Source organism: Primulina eburnea, chromosome 4, assembly GCF_022965805.1.
Source record: "Primulina eburnea isolate SZY01 chromosome 4, ASM2296580v1, whole genome shotgun sequence".
Classification (NCBI taxonomy): Eukaryota; Viridiplantae; Streptophyta; class Magnoliopsida; order Lamiales; family Gesneriaceae; genus Primulina; species Primulina eburnea.
The window spans coordinates 36,020,150-36,034,363 of NC_133104.1; the positions used below are offsets into that span (position 1 = coordinate 36,020,150).

Consider the following 14,214-nt stretch of genomic DNA (forward strand, 5'->3'; position numbering starts at 1 on the left):
AATTGGTTTGTCCAAAATAGATTTTTCAAATAGATAAAGTTTGTTTAGCATGTCAGTTTGGTAAACAAGTAAGATCTTCATTCAAAAACAGAGGTTGTAAATCATCTTCCCGATGCTTAGAGCTGTTATATATGGATCTTTTTAGTCCAATACCAGTCATGAGTTTAGGGGTAATGAAATACACCCTAGTAGTTGTGGATGATTTTTCAAGATTTACTTGGCTTATTTTCTCAAATCCAAAGACCAAACTGCTGCATAACTGATTAAGCTCTTCAAAAGACTTTTAAATGAAAAATCAGTTGGGATTGATCGAATAAGGTCTGACAGAGGGACTGAATTCAGCAATCAAAATCTTGCAACGTTTTTAGAAAATACTGGAATCAAGCATGAGCTCTCAGTAGCTAGAACACCTCAGCAAAATGGTGTAGTTGAGAGAAGAAATATGACTCTTAAAGAAGCTGGTAGAACAATGCTTGCTGATTCTGGTATTTCTCAAAGGTTTTGGGTTGAAGCAGTAAACACTGCATGTTATACTCAGAACAGATCAATGATTAATAAGAATCATGTGAAAACACCATATAGATCTGTCATGGAAGAAGTGTGGTTTCTTATTTCAAGATATTTGGCTGTAGATGTTTTATTCTTGATACTGGTAAAAATCATTTAAAAGCCTTTGATGCCAAATCTGCAGAGAAAATATTTCTTGGATATTCTTCAGTTAGCAAAGCATATAGAGTTTTCAATAAAAGTTCTTTAAATGTTGAAGAATCTATTCATGTTGAGCTAGTTGATCGATTTACAGAGATCAGTTTGGAGGATGAAAATGAAAAAGAAAATCATATCAATAGAAATATCCTTCAAACACCTGAACCAGAAATACTAGATCAATCACTTGAACATGAACCTGCTCCTGATAATCAGTTGATGGAGCAAACAGATGATATTCAGTTACCAACTGATACAGCTCCAACTGAAACTGAAAACATTCAGTTGCCAACAGAAGCGGTTGCTGATATGGAAGCAACAAATAATGAGCTCAGATGGAAGAATCATGTAGCACCCTTACCCGAGCCACTACTAAACAGACTAATAAACATGCAACATTAAACTTAATACCAATCAATTAAACAGCGGAAACCAAATACTTAATCATCTTACAACCCAAATGAAAACAAAACAATAAATGTAGTCTTAAACATTAATACAACCATAACAAATACATGATTCTAAACGTGAAAACGATAAACCACAGAAAACCTCCACTGGATCACCACCGAAAACCCAACTGCTCTAGCCACTGCCCTGGTCGTCCGAACCGTCCAACCTAAGACCTGCCCCGTGGAATGGGGTGCCCAAGATGAAAACAAGGACGTGAGCGACAATCGCCCAATACGAGAATGTACGAGTATACAAACTGATATGATGCATGCAAAATGCAATATGCTCGGATATCAAGGATCAAGTCAAGAATCTCATGCTCAGTCTAGAGGCGCCTGAGTGTGTAGTCTCTGATCTGCCCTAGGCATGTTTTGGCTCCCACACTCATCATCAAGACGTGGACCTGCAATGTCCAGGTCATCAGAGCCCGCGGGTCCCGTCGGACACTGTAGCTCTCGATGCCCCATCGTCAACAATACAGAATAGGGCTGAGCGGCCCCAACAAATTAGGTATATCTCAAAAGATATCAGGCTCAACATGATATGTCATGCATAATATGCCAAAGCAGTAAACATGTATCATGCAACAGATAAATATGCAGCATATAAGTGTGTATACTACGCTTGGATATCTCAGTCAGTACATCACGTACCTCACTAAAACAATCTGACAGAAAGCTCTGAATCTAGACAATACCAACATAAAGAAATCACTAACAAACCAGATCAAACATGCTACAAAGATCTCCCTAATGATCCTTAAATCACTATCTAAGGATTTAGGCTTATACCTGCGTCCGTCGTCAGCCCGCTGATGATGTCTCGATCTCAGTACACCGACCCTCCTCGAGTCGACACTAGCTCCGAAACTTCCCGACACCAAAGTGCCCTAGAAACTGGCTAGAAAACCTAAGGTACAACTAGAACTCTCTCTGAAGAATGCGGTGAAGGAAACAAAAGAATCGGCTTCCATTTATAGGCTGCATCCGGACTATTTCAGAAAATCTGAACCAATCTTATCTGCCACGTGTCAGAATCTCATTGGTCTAGTTGGATTTCTCGAGATAATGTAATCCGAAGTAGGTCGGGTTATCCATTTAAAATTCGGTGGATACCAACAGCTTAATCCCGAATTCTCAATTCCTTAATAATACTTAATTAACATCTCATTAATTATCTCTTAATTAATATTTCATTCAAAATAAGAATTCGGGTCATTACATCCTCCCCTCCTTACAAAGATTTCGTCCTCGAAATCAAAACTGAAGTACAATACAACTGAATAAAATACAACTCAAAACAAATGTGGATACTCTGAGCGCATACGACTCTCTAACTCCCAAGTCGCTTCTGCAGTACCTCGGCGTTGCCATTGCACTAGAACAAGTGGAATGGTCTTGTTTCTGAGCTTTTTCTCTTTCCTACCCAGGATTAAAAGCGGCTGCTCGACATAAGTCAAGTCTTCTTCAAGTTGAACGTCTGTCGGACTAAGAACGTGCGACTCATCTGCTACATACCGTCGTAGCAACGATACATGAAAGACATTATGAATGCTGGACAGATACGGCGGTAAAGCCAATCGATACGCCAAATTTCCAACACATTCCAAGATCTCAAAAGGTCCGATGAATCTTGGGGCTAATTTTCCCTTGAGTCCAAATCTCATCACCCTGCGGAACGGTGAAACTTTAAGGAAAACTTTTTCCCCTGACTGAAACTGTAGAGGTCTACGCTTGGTATTCGCATAACTCGATTGACGATCTTGTGCAGTTTTAATTCTCTTCTTGATCAATTCCACTACGTCAATCGCTTGTTGCACTAATTCAGGTCCTTGCACTTGTCGTTCTCCTACTTCGTCCCAAAACAAAGAAGTACGACAACGTCTACCATACAATGCTTCGAACGGAGCCATACCAATGCTACTGTGGTAGCTATTGTTATATGCAAACTCCACAAGCGGCAGATGATCATGCCATGCTGGTCCAAAATCCAAAGCACAAGCACGCAACATGTCCTCGAGTGTCTGAATGGTCCTCTCAGACTGACCATCGGTCTCTGGATGATAGGCAGTACTCAGACTCAAAGTCGTTCCCAACACTTTTTGAAAACTTCCCCATAACCTTGAGGTAAAGCGTGGATCTCTATCACTGACTATACTTGTTGGCACATCATGATATTTAAGAATCTCTTGGATGTATAGTCTTGCCATGCGATCGAAACTATATTCCCGACTATACGGAATGAAATGTGCTGACTTAGTCAGTCGGTCCACAACAACCCAAATTGCATCACAATTCTTAGAAGACAGCGGCAAGTGGGTGACAAAATCCATCGTTACATGCTCCCACTTCCACTCAGGAATAGGAAGATTCTGAAGTAATCCTCCTGGTCGTCGATGTTCAGCTTTCACTTGCTGACAAACCAAACACTTGGCTACAAACTGGTAAACACTTCTCTTCATACCTTTCCACCAAAACTTGGTCTTCAAATCCTTATACATTTTCATGCTTCCAGGGTGGATACTCAACTTACTCCTATGAGCTTGAGATAAAATCTCGTCTCTCAATTTAGAATCTTCTGGAACTACGATTCTTCCGGACAGACACAAGGTTCCATCTGTTTGGAATGCAAAGCCAGATGTGTTGTCTCCGTTAGCTAACCTTGCTAACTTTTCCACCTTCGGATCAGAAAACTGAGCTTCTCTGATTTTGGCATACAACATCGGTTCAGATAAAATGCTCGTTACTCGAATGTGTTCCATTCCTTTCTTATGACGGAAGTGAAATCCCAGTGAACAACAATCTTGGATTACACTTGATATGAAACTTGTCTGAAGTGCAGATAATCTCACCTTGTGACTAAAAGCATCGGTTGTAAGATTCGCTGATCCTGGATGATACTTGATTTCGCAATCATAATCCTTTAACAAATCCATCCATCTTCTTTGACGCATATTCAACTCTGCTTGAGTGAAGATATACTTCAAACTCTTGTGATCTGTAAAAATCTCAAATCTCTCTCCGTAGAGATAATGTCGCCAAATCTTCAAAGCAAACACAATCGCTGCCAATTCCAGATCATGAACTGGATAATTCTCTTCATGCTTCTTCAACTATCTGGATGCATATGCAATCACATGACCATTCTGGGTTAAAACGCACCCAAGTCCTTGAAGTGATGCATCAGTGTACACAATGTACCCTCCTGATCCAGATGGCAGAGCTAAAACTGGTGCAGTTGTCAAACGTTGACGCAGTTCATTGAAACTATTTTCACAATCATGAGTCCATTTGAACTGCACATTCTTACAGGTCAGTTGAGTCAATGGTTTGGCAATCTGAGAAAATCCTGATATGAATCTCCGGTAATAACCTGTCAAACCTAGAAAACTTCTTATCTCTTGAGCTGATTCCGGTCGTGCCCAACTCAACACTGCTTCGATCTTGCTAGGATCCACTGATATCCCATCTTTGGATATAACATGTCCCAAGAAGACAACTCTGTCGAGCCAAAACTCGCACTTGTTCAACTTAGCATACAGTTGGTGATTCCTTAAGGTTAGCAACACAATCCTTAAATGTTGTGCATGCTCTTCAAGGCTACGAGAGTATACCAATATGTCATCAATAAAGACAATGACAAACTTGTCAAGATACTCCTGGAATACTCGGTTCATCAAATCCATAGATACTGCTGAAGCATTCGTCAAACCAAATGGCATCACTAGAAACTCGTAATGCCCATACCTTGTTCGAAATGCAGTCTTAGTGATATCACGTTGATGAACTCGAAGTTGATGATATCCAGACCGTAAAGCGATCTTCGAGTACACTGAAGTCCCTTGCAGTTGATCAAACAAATCATCAATCCGTGGTAACGGATATTTATTCTTGACTGTTACTCGGTTCAACTGCCGATAATCTATGCAAAGCCACATAGACCCATCCTTCTTTTTAACGAACAACACTGGTGCTCCCCAAGGAGACACACTGGGTCTAATGTACCCTTTGTCAAGAAGATCTTGTAACTGTTGTTTCAACTCTTTCATCTCTGTTGGTGCCAATCTATAAGGCGCTCTGGAGATAGGTGCGGTTCCTGGTACCAACTCTATCTCCGCTTCCACTTCCCTCTTTGGAGGAAATCCAGGAATTTCATCGGGGAAAACATCAGGAAATTCATTGACAACTGGAATATTCTTCACGTCGATTACATCGTTTGATACGTCAACAGCATAAATGAGGCATCCTTCTCCTCCTTTTGCTAAAGCTCGTTGTTCCTTTACAGCAGACACTACTGGCATTGGAGGTCGAGCTCCCTCACCAAAGAAGAACCAATTCTCGTCTCCTTCTGGACGAAACTGAACGAGACGTTGATAACAATCTACCGTCGCTCTATACTTAGTCAATAGGTCGATTCCCATAATACAATCGAAATCTTCCATAGCAATATCATCAAATTGGCAGACAAGTAATTTCCCTCAAACTCTAGCAAACAGTCTATTACAAGTCGCTTAGCTAAAACCTCTTGTCCCATCGGTGTAGACACCGACAACAAAACATCTAATGACACGTAGGGTAGTTTATGCTTCTTAACAAACGTTGATGCTATGAATGAATGTGATGCCCCAGTGTCAATCAATACATATGCAGGAATACCACATAAAAGAAAATTACCTGCAATGACTCTCTCGTTATGCTCCTCAGCTTGCTCTTGGTTTAAGGCAAACACTTGCCCCTGAACTCGTGGGCGTTGCTGAGATCCTTGCGATATTCCTCCACGACGAGAACCTTGAGCAGGAAAACCTTTCTGTTGAACAGTGGCCTCAGACTGTTTTCCACTATAAGACCCTGTCATAGAACCTCCGCCTCCACTCTGATTCTCCAAATTAGGGCAATCCCTATTCATGTGACCAAAACCACCACAATTGAAACATGCACCTGTTGTTCTTCGACAATTCTCTGTCGGGTGATTGCCTCCGCAGTGGCCACATTGCATCTTTTTCCTGCCAAAGCTGTGCACCCCTCCAGAACCGGAAGAAGAAGAAGATACAGACTTCTTGAAAGACTGAGCCCTTGGTCCCAACGAACTAGAACTTTTGCTAGCTTGCATAGCCTTCCTCCTAGCAATACTGATCTCGGCTTGACGACAACGATTCACTAATCCTTCGTACGAAGTAGGATCATCACAGACAGAAATCCGATCAAAAATCTCCTGGTTCAAACCATTCAAAAAGTGAGAATATTTTGCTGCAGAATTCTCACTGATGTGAGGAGCGTACGGCAATAGATCCGTAAAACGCTTCTGATAATCCTCAATGTTCGAATCTCCTTGCTTAATGGTCAACAGTTCCATCTCCTTCGCCTGGAGAAGAGCTGGCGGAAAGTGATGATTGATGAAGGCCTGACGGAAATGTTCCCAACGAATCCGCCCATGCTGCTGAACTAGAATGGCAGAAACAGGTTTCCACCATTTCCGAGCTTTTCCTTGGATCATGAAATCGGCTACCTCCATCTTCTCATCCTCGTCATAGTGCAGCACTCGAAAACACTGCTCCATGATATCAACCCAAGCTTCAGCAACATCAGCATTCTCATCTCCGTTCAACGGTGAAGGTCCAATCTTCATGAAATCCATAATGTTGACACGGTTCCTACGTCTCCTTTCATCATGATCTCGGTGACGCCTTCCATCACGATCTCTACGACGATGTTCTCGGCCAGCCTCATCGTCGCCATAACGGCCATGTCCCACACTACCGTGACTGCTTCCATCTCCTGACATCTGAAAGGAAACTAAAATCAACTTCTAAATCCTCAAAATAGAATTACTAATGTCCCAAAAATTTTGCATGCTCTGATACCACAAAATGTAGCGCCCTTACCCGAGCCACTACTAAACAGACTAATAAACATGCAACATTAAACATAATACCAATCAATTAAACAGCGGAAACCAAATACTTAATCATCTTACAACCCAAATGAAAACAAAACAATAAATATAGTCTTAAACATTAATACAACAATAACAAATACATGATTCTAAACGTGAAAACGATAAACCACAGAAAACCTCCACTGGATCACCACCGAAAACCAATCTTATCTGCCACGTGTCAGAATCTCATTGGTCTAGTTGGATTTCTCGAGATAATGTAATCCGAAGTAGGTCGGGTTATCCATTTAAAATTCGGTGGATACCAACAGCTTAATCCCGAATTATCAATTCCTTAATAATACTTAATTAACATCTCATTAATTATCTCTTAATTAATATTTCATTCAAAATAAGAATTCGGGTCATTACAAATCACATCCTCCAGAATTGGTGATAGGTAATCCATCTGACCCGCTAAGAACAAGAAATCAAATGCTTAATTTGTTCATTCATTCTGCTTTTGTCTCACAACTAGAACCAAAGAAAACTGACGAAGCTCTTGCTGATCCTAATTAGATAAATGCTATGCAAGATGAGCTAAATCAGTTTACCCATAACAATGTCTGAAACTTAGTTCCAAGACCAGTTTGCAAAAAAAAATCAGAAATAAACTGAACGAAGATGGTTCAATTGCACGCAACAAAGCAAGACTTGGAGCTCAAGGATATAGGCAGGAAGAAGGAATTGACTATGATGAAACGCAAGACTAGAAGCAATCATAATGTTCCTTGCCTATGCATCATTCAAGAACTTCAAAGTCTATCAAATGGATGTAAAAAGTTAATTTCTGAATGGTCAGTTGCAAGAAAAATTTTATGTTGAACAACCTTCAAATATTATCAATCACTCTTTTCCTGATCATGTCTATCATTTGAACAAAGCTTTATATGGTCTTAAACAGGCTCCAAGAGCTTGGTATGAGACACTTTCAAAATTCTTGACTGATCATGATTTTACTGTTGGATGAGTTGACAAGACCTTGTTCAAATTTTCTAAAAATGATCATATTTTACTTGTGCAAATTTATGTCGATGTTATTGTATTTGGGTCAGTTAACCCCAAATTATGTGAGAAATTTGCTAAGTTAATGTAGGAAAAATTTGAGATGAGCATGATGGGTGAACTGACATTCTTTCTCGGACTGCAAGTGAAGCAACTGGACGTTGGTATTTTTATCATTCAGACCAAACATACGAAGAAATTGCTCAAGAAATTTGGCATGAAAATATGCTCAGCTGCAAGAACTCCCATGAGTTCATCAGTCAAACTGGACAATGATCAAGGGGGAATATCAGTTGTGACGACACTCTACAGAGGTTTAATATGTTCATTATTGTACCTAACTGCTAGTCGTCCTGATATTGTGTTTGATGTTTGCATGTGTGCTAGATTTCAAGCAAACCCTAAACAACCGCATTTAACTTTTGCCAAAAGAATTTTAAAATATATAAAAGGCACTCAAAATGTGGGATTATGATACGCTAAAGACTCTTCTTTCAATTAGTTGGATATTCAGATGCAGATTATGCAGGATGTAAGCTAGATCGTAAAAGCACCAGTGGATCATGTCAGTTTCTAGGAGACAGACTGATCTCGTGGTTCAATAAGAAGAAAACATCATAGCTACTTCCACAACTGAAGCAGAATACCTTGCTGCTGGAAGTTGTTGTGCCCAACTGCTCTGGATTCAGCAACAACTGAAAGATTATGGAGTTTATGCTAAATAATCTTTCATATTTTGTGATAATACGAGCATGATTGCAATAACTTATAATCCAGTTCTTCACTCAAGGACCAAGCACATTGATGTCAGGCATCACTTCATCAGAGATCATGCTCTGAAGAAAGCTATCAGACTGGAAAATGTGTCAACTGAACAACAAGCTGCTGACATCTTCACCAAACCATTGCCAGAGACTAAGTTTTCTCACTTTCATAATATACTTGGTTTAATTGATTTATCTTAATCAGTTTTAATGATGCTTTGTCAGTTGTCGTTCATTCAGTTTGTCATTTTTTTTAAATGCATGTCAACTGATGTCAGTTAATCATTTATCAATTATTATGTTCAGTTTGTTAACTGTATGTCAACTGGTGTCAGTTAATCATTTATCAGTTATTATGTTCAGTTTGTTAATTGTATGTCAACTGATGTCAGTTAGTCATTTATCAGTTCTTGTATTCAGTTTGTTAAATATTTGTCAACTGATGAAATTTAAGTTTTGCAGAAAGATAAAAAGACAACAACAGTGATACAAATCAAGATTTTATTGAGAATAAAATCGATACCATACTACATCACTCAGTCCACTCCCTACGGCATCTTGCCATAACATCAACAAATTATTCAAGTCATGACTCTTAATATTTTTGAAGACTTCGGCATTTTCAATTCTTTGAAGCAAGTGCCATTCCTTCAACTGCATCATCTGGATTAGTACATCATCCTTGACTAGCTCAGATATATGATCAACATGTGCACGTCTCTTAAGCTTCCTTGCAAGTGATCTCTACTTAGTAGAAGCAGGGAACTCTCCATCATTGATTGATTGAATATAGTGAGCGGTAGTCCAAATGGACATAACCTCTCTAAAGACGTATTCTTCAGGGTCACTTTTAAATCCCTGGATATGTTGAGGCGTCCATGAAGGATGAGGGACATGTGTGCTGCTTTCACAATCCATTGGAGTTCAGATGACATTACCAAATGACAACGATCTTATTTATAGACAAGACTTGAAGAGACAGGAAGAAGACAAAGAGTCATCTGACCTTAACTAATTCAGACTAAGTTTCTCTTACCCTTACTTTTAGTTACATGCATTTATTGAGGGAGAATATCGAACAAAAAGTTAACTGAGAAGAAAATAGTCAGTTGGTCTTCAACTGAACTGATTAAGTTTTCAACTGGTCACTCAGTTGCTGGTCCAACTGATCTTCTCAAATATGTTAACTGATAATTCGAATAATATTCTATATTAAATGATGTGACTGTTTGTCGAAGCATTAATTGCTGTCTTTCATTGAGCAATATTTTGAAACATGGACCCACATAATCCATTCATATTCTACACATGTCTTTATCACATGTACACACATTTTAAATTCAAATTTTCCTGGACTGACACGTGTCCAAAAATTTGAACAGTCACTTACATCAGTACTATACCCGCTCCAATTCAGTTTTTCTTCTTATGCGCACATTCAAGCATTCAGAGCAAACTTCTACTCAAGCATACTCTTTTTCGCAGATTTCACTCAATCAAATGGCAAACCAGATCCTAGCTCATGTCATGAACACTATGGCGATCGAATTTGATTCTGTCTTGACTGTAAAAGACGAAAGAGTCAAGAATGTTTTTCTGAAACTGCAAGCAGCCGGTCTGAAACAATTTTTGGGGTTGTAATCTCAAGAAATCTATCCCAAAGAGATCAAAGATCTCTTTGCCAGCGGCTATGTCACTAAAGAAGGCAGTATCGCAACTACTTAAATGGTCAGTTGCTGATCATTGAAGATGACTTCTTCTGCAACCTATTTCAACTGCCTACTGATGGACTAGTTAACCTTTCTGAAGTCAAGGCATTTGACGTTGAAGAGATGCAAACCCTACTCTCTGCTGATGATCGAAAAATCAAAGTTTCCGATCCCAAGAAGGAACTGAAGCCAGAGGTGCAACTGTTGGCAGATATTGTAGTGAAGGGGCTCTTGGAAAAGGCAGGATTCTTTGCTGCCCTCACTTTGGAGAAATTTCATGCTATGACTGCAATCATGGCTGAAAGAAAGATGAACTGGAAGAATATTATTTTCAACATCTTGAGGAACATGTTTCAGTCTTCCAAACAATCAAAGGGCTTTGCGGTACATCTCAGCTATTTGCTGAAGGTCAAGCGGATGGTGACTGATGATTCTGAGAGATCATCGAAACTAAAAATCTTCAATGCTAAAAATGTCCAGCCACTCGAGAAGAAACTGGATATGACTCCTCAGAAGTTTATTCAAGTGAAGAAGGAGATTGGGATGGAAGAAGCTCCCAAATCAGTTAAGAAAGCACGGAAGGAGACTCAAAAAAGAAGGTGCTTAAGCGCAAACTGATTGTCAGTGAAACTGACTCAGAAAAGACTCCATCGCCCAAGGTCGTCAAGAAGCCACGAACCTTGAAGACAAAGCCTACTGTTTCAGTTGGGACCATTCCAACTGAAAGATTGATGCAGTCCGGGGCTCAACAGCCTATCAATGCTATCCTACTGAAAGCTGTTCCAACTGAACCCTCAACTGAGGATCAGTTACCTCTATCTACCATTCTACCGAAGAAGAAAGTCACTGAATCTGGTGACAAGAAGAAGCTTGCTAGATTTAAGGCTCCATTGATCACTATTACTGGCTACACTTCCCTACCTACTTCTAGACCTAAGGGAATAGTGATCAAAGAAAATATTGATGCAACTACATCAGGGTTGAGCATTCCTCATGCCCTGACTGACTCTAAAGGCAAAGGCAAATTGCAAGAAAAACCCAGGCCAACCAATGCTATCCAAACTCACATTGATCTTATTTTGCAAGAGATCAATTAATCTGCAGAGAACAAGCTCAAAGCCTACAATGAATGGGTGAAGTTCAGGATTTAAGTCTTTGCCAAACAACTTCAGAAGAAGTCTAAACTGAAGAAATTTATTGATCTGGAGACTGTTGTTCTAAGGGAAGTCAAGGCTTCTACAATTGTTCAGGCTCTAGAGAGAAAGTATTATTTTTTCAATCAACTGATAGCTAAGAAGCTACAAAAGATAGTTGTTGAACTATGACTGAATTTTGATCCTACCAGTCCAACTGCATTCAATGATACAGCTATGCATAATCAACTGGACTCAAATCTTCTTTCTTTACAAATGAAAATAAAAAACAGGTTAATGGGTCAAGAACTGATCATTCCAGCGGCCTCCCAAGAATTATCATCAGACGAGCCAGCTGAACAGTCAGTTCAAAAGCCACCCAAAGACTCAGCTACTGAAACTACTCAACAGGAAACTGAACTGTAAGGCTCGAGAATTATCAGTTTCCATTGATGCTAGACTCATAGAGGTAAGAATACATGACATTTAAATGAGAATTTTGAAGGCATGGCCGAAGCCACACCGCACCTGCGGTGCTAAGACTACCGCCCCCGCGGTGTAGGTGACAGAAATTAGTGGAATTTTGCGAAGAGACACCGCACCCACGGTGGTAGCGCGACCGCACCCGCGGTGTGAGACCGCACCCGCGGTCATGTAAGGACCGCACCCGCGGTCATTGAATTTCAGGAAATAAAATGTCGCCGTGAGCACAGCGCACCCGCGCTCCTGAACTACCGCACCCGCGGTCTGCATGCGAGATTGCCACTTTTGAATTTCGTGATGACACATGGCATGCTATATAAATACCTTGCATTGACACTTCATCCCTTCATTTCCCATCAGCAGAACCGAGAGCACCTTGGGAGGAAAGTTTCATTCTTTTGATCTTTAACTTGAGAGTTTGAATGATTTAGCCATCCGATTTATATTCCGAGTTAAGATTTGTGATCCTTGCATCGTTGGCTACGAAAGGATGTAAGTTTTATATAATTCCAGCATGATTCGAAATTCATATGTTGGGGAAATTATGTTTTGAGTTGAGAAATGTGTTCTTGATATTATGAGCATCGTAGAAACGTTACCGGATTGATTTTCAGATACCGTATGCTATTGTTTCGAATTTCAGCATGTGTTATGTTATGATTGTACAGATTCAGCCTATATATTGAGGTGTTGATGAGATCATGAGTTGTTGGGATTGATTATGATATTGTTGTAGTGAGATTGTATTATCGGTATCGAAGAAATACGTCGTTATGCCGTCGATTTTATACCGAATGTGATTCTTGAGTTGTACAAGATGGTTGAATTGTGTTTTGATATATATAGCACATTCATTATCCCATTTCAGATTAATCTTGACAGAGTTGACATTCCGACTTTGAGACTTCGACCGACGATTCGACAAGAAAGGTATAATTCATGTGGTCACGGGATTGCACAACTCGATTCAGATTTGATACGAGTTTCCCTAAATCACATACTAGATTGTTATTACATTTGATTATGTAATGCCTTGTTTATTGATTTATATTCGAGTCCTGAGATAGGAGAGATTGGCAGACTTGCCAAAACTAGACGTTTCGGTGTATCGACGCATAGGAGCAGATTTGCTATATGTGTAGACCCTCGATACAGAGTTGACCGAAGTCTAGGAATAAGACGTACCGTTGCCCCGAGTGGTTGGGTAGGTAACAGACCGTCTTATTCAAACCGGGATCCCTAGATTAGAAAAGAGTCGAGTCAAGATTTGAATGTTGAATACAGATTTGTATTCTACTACATGTTTAGATTTATATTCATGTTACTTGATTTATGTTATGCATTTGTACATGATTTATTACATTGCATGCATCCATGTTTTATACTGGGATATGTTCTCACCGGAGTTATCCGGCTGTTGTCGTGTCTGTATGTGTGCATGGCAACAGGTGGGACAGGATCGGGGTCACGAGCTAGATGAGAGATGATGATAGCGTGGAGATCTCGGGCATTGCAGATTACTAGTGTTTTCTTATGAAACTTGTACTACCTATGTTTGTAGTTGTCATTTGAACACTAGTGTATGTTTGTACGAACAGACTAGTATGTACATTACGTTGTTTAATTTCTATCGAGATATGTTATGCTTTAGTTAATACATTTGAATTAAAGTTAAAAGCAAAATTTTTGACCCACATTTTCGAACAAAGATCCAATTAAATTCCAAAAGAATAGAGTTAGAGCCCGGGTCCCCACAACAGGTGGTATCAGAGCAGTAGGTTCTGTAGACTGAGATAGAATAGAATAAGCGGGATAGATCGAGTCATCTTCCTTGCTTTTGAGATGCTAGCATGATTATTGCTTTCCCTATTATATGTTGTTGTATTATCTGAATTGATTTACAGCATTTCAAGCCTGAATCAGAACCGATTCTGGATCAGAGGTATATGATCAGAGGAGGGCTGAGACAGATGATATTGATTATGTACTAATCGGTTTGATAATCAGATTTATGCCGCCTAGACGAGT

At 39.7% G+C, this 14,214-nt stretch overlaps 1 protein-coding gene across 1 annotated transcript; it reads right to left on the reverse strand.

Annotated features, from left to right (window-relative positions):
- Positions 1–1,245: 1,245 nt before the first annotated feature.
- On the reverse strand, positions 1,246–7,072 carry LOC140831029 (uncharacterized). The gene is made up of 2 exons (XM_073194713.1): positions 5,832–7,072; positions 1,246–1,331 (listed from the first exon to the last, which is right to left on the reverse strand). The coding sequence occupies exons 1-2, from the start codon at positions 6,937–6,939 to the stop codon at positions 1,291–1,293; spliced, it is 1,149 nt and encodes a 382-aa protein (XP_073050814.1). The 5' UTR covers positions 6,940–7,072; the 3' UTR covers positions 1,246–1,290.
- Positions 7,073–14,214: the final 7,142 nt, after the last annotated feature.

Coding starts and splice junctions, on each gene's coding strand:
- LOC140831029 (XM_073194713.1), bottom strand. CDS start 6,939: ATGTCAGGAGATGGAAGCAGTCACGGTAGTGTGGGACATGGCCGTTAT. Junction 1,332..5,831: donor TAACGAGAGAGTCATTGCAG/GTAATTTTCTTT, acceptor TCCACGGGGCAG/GTCTTAGGTTGGACGGTTCG.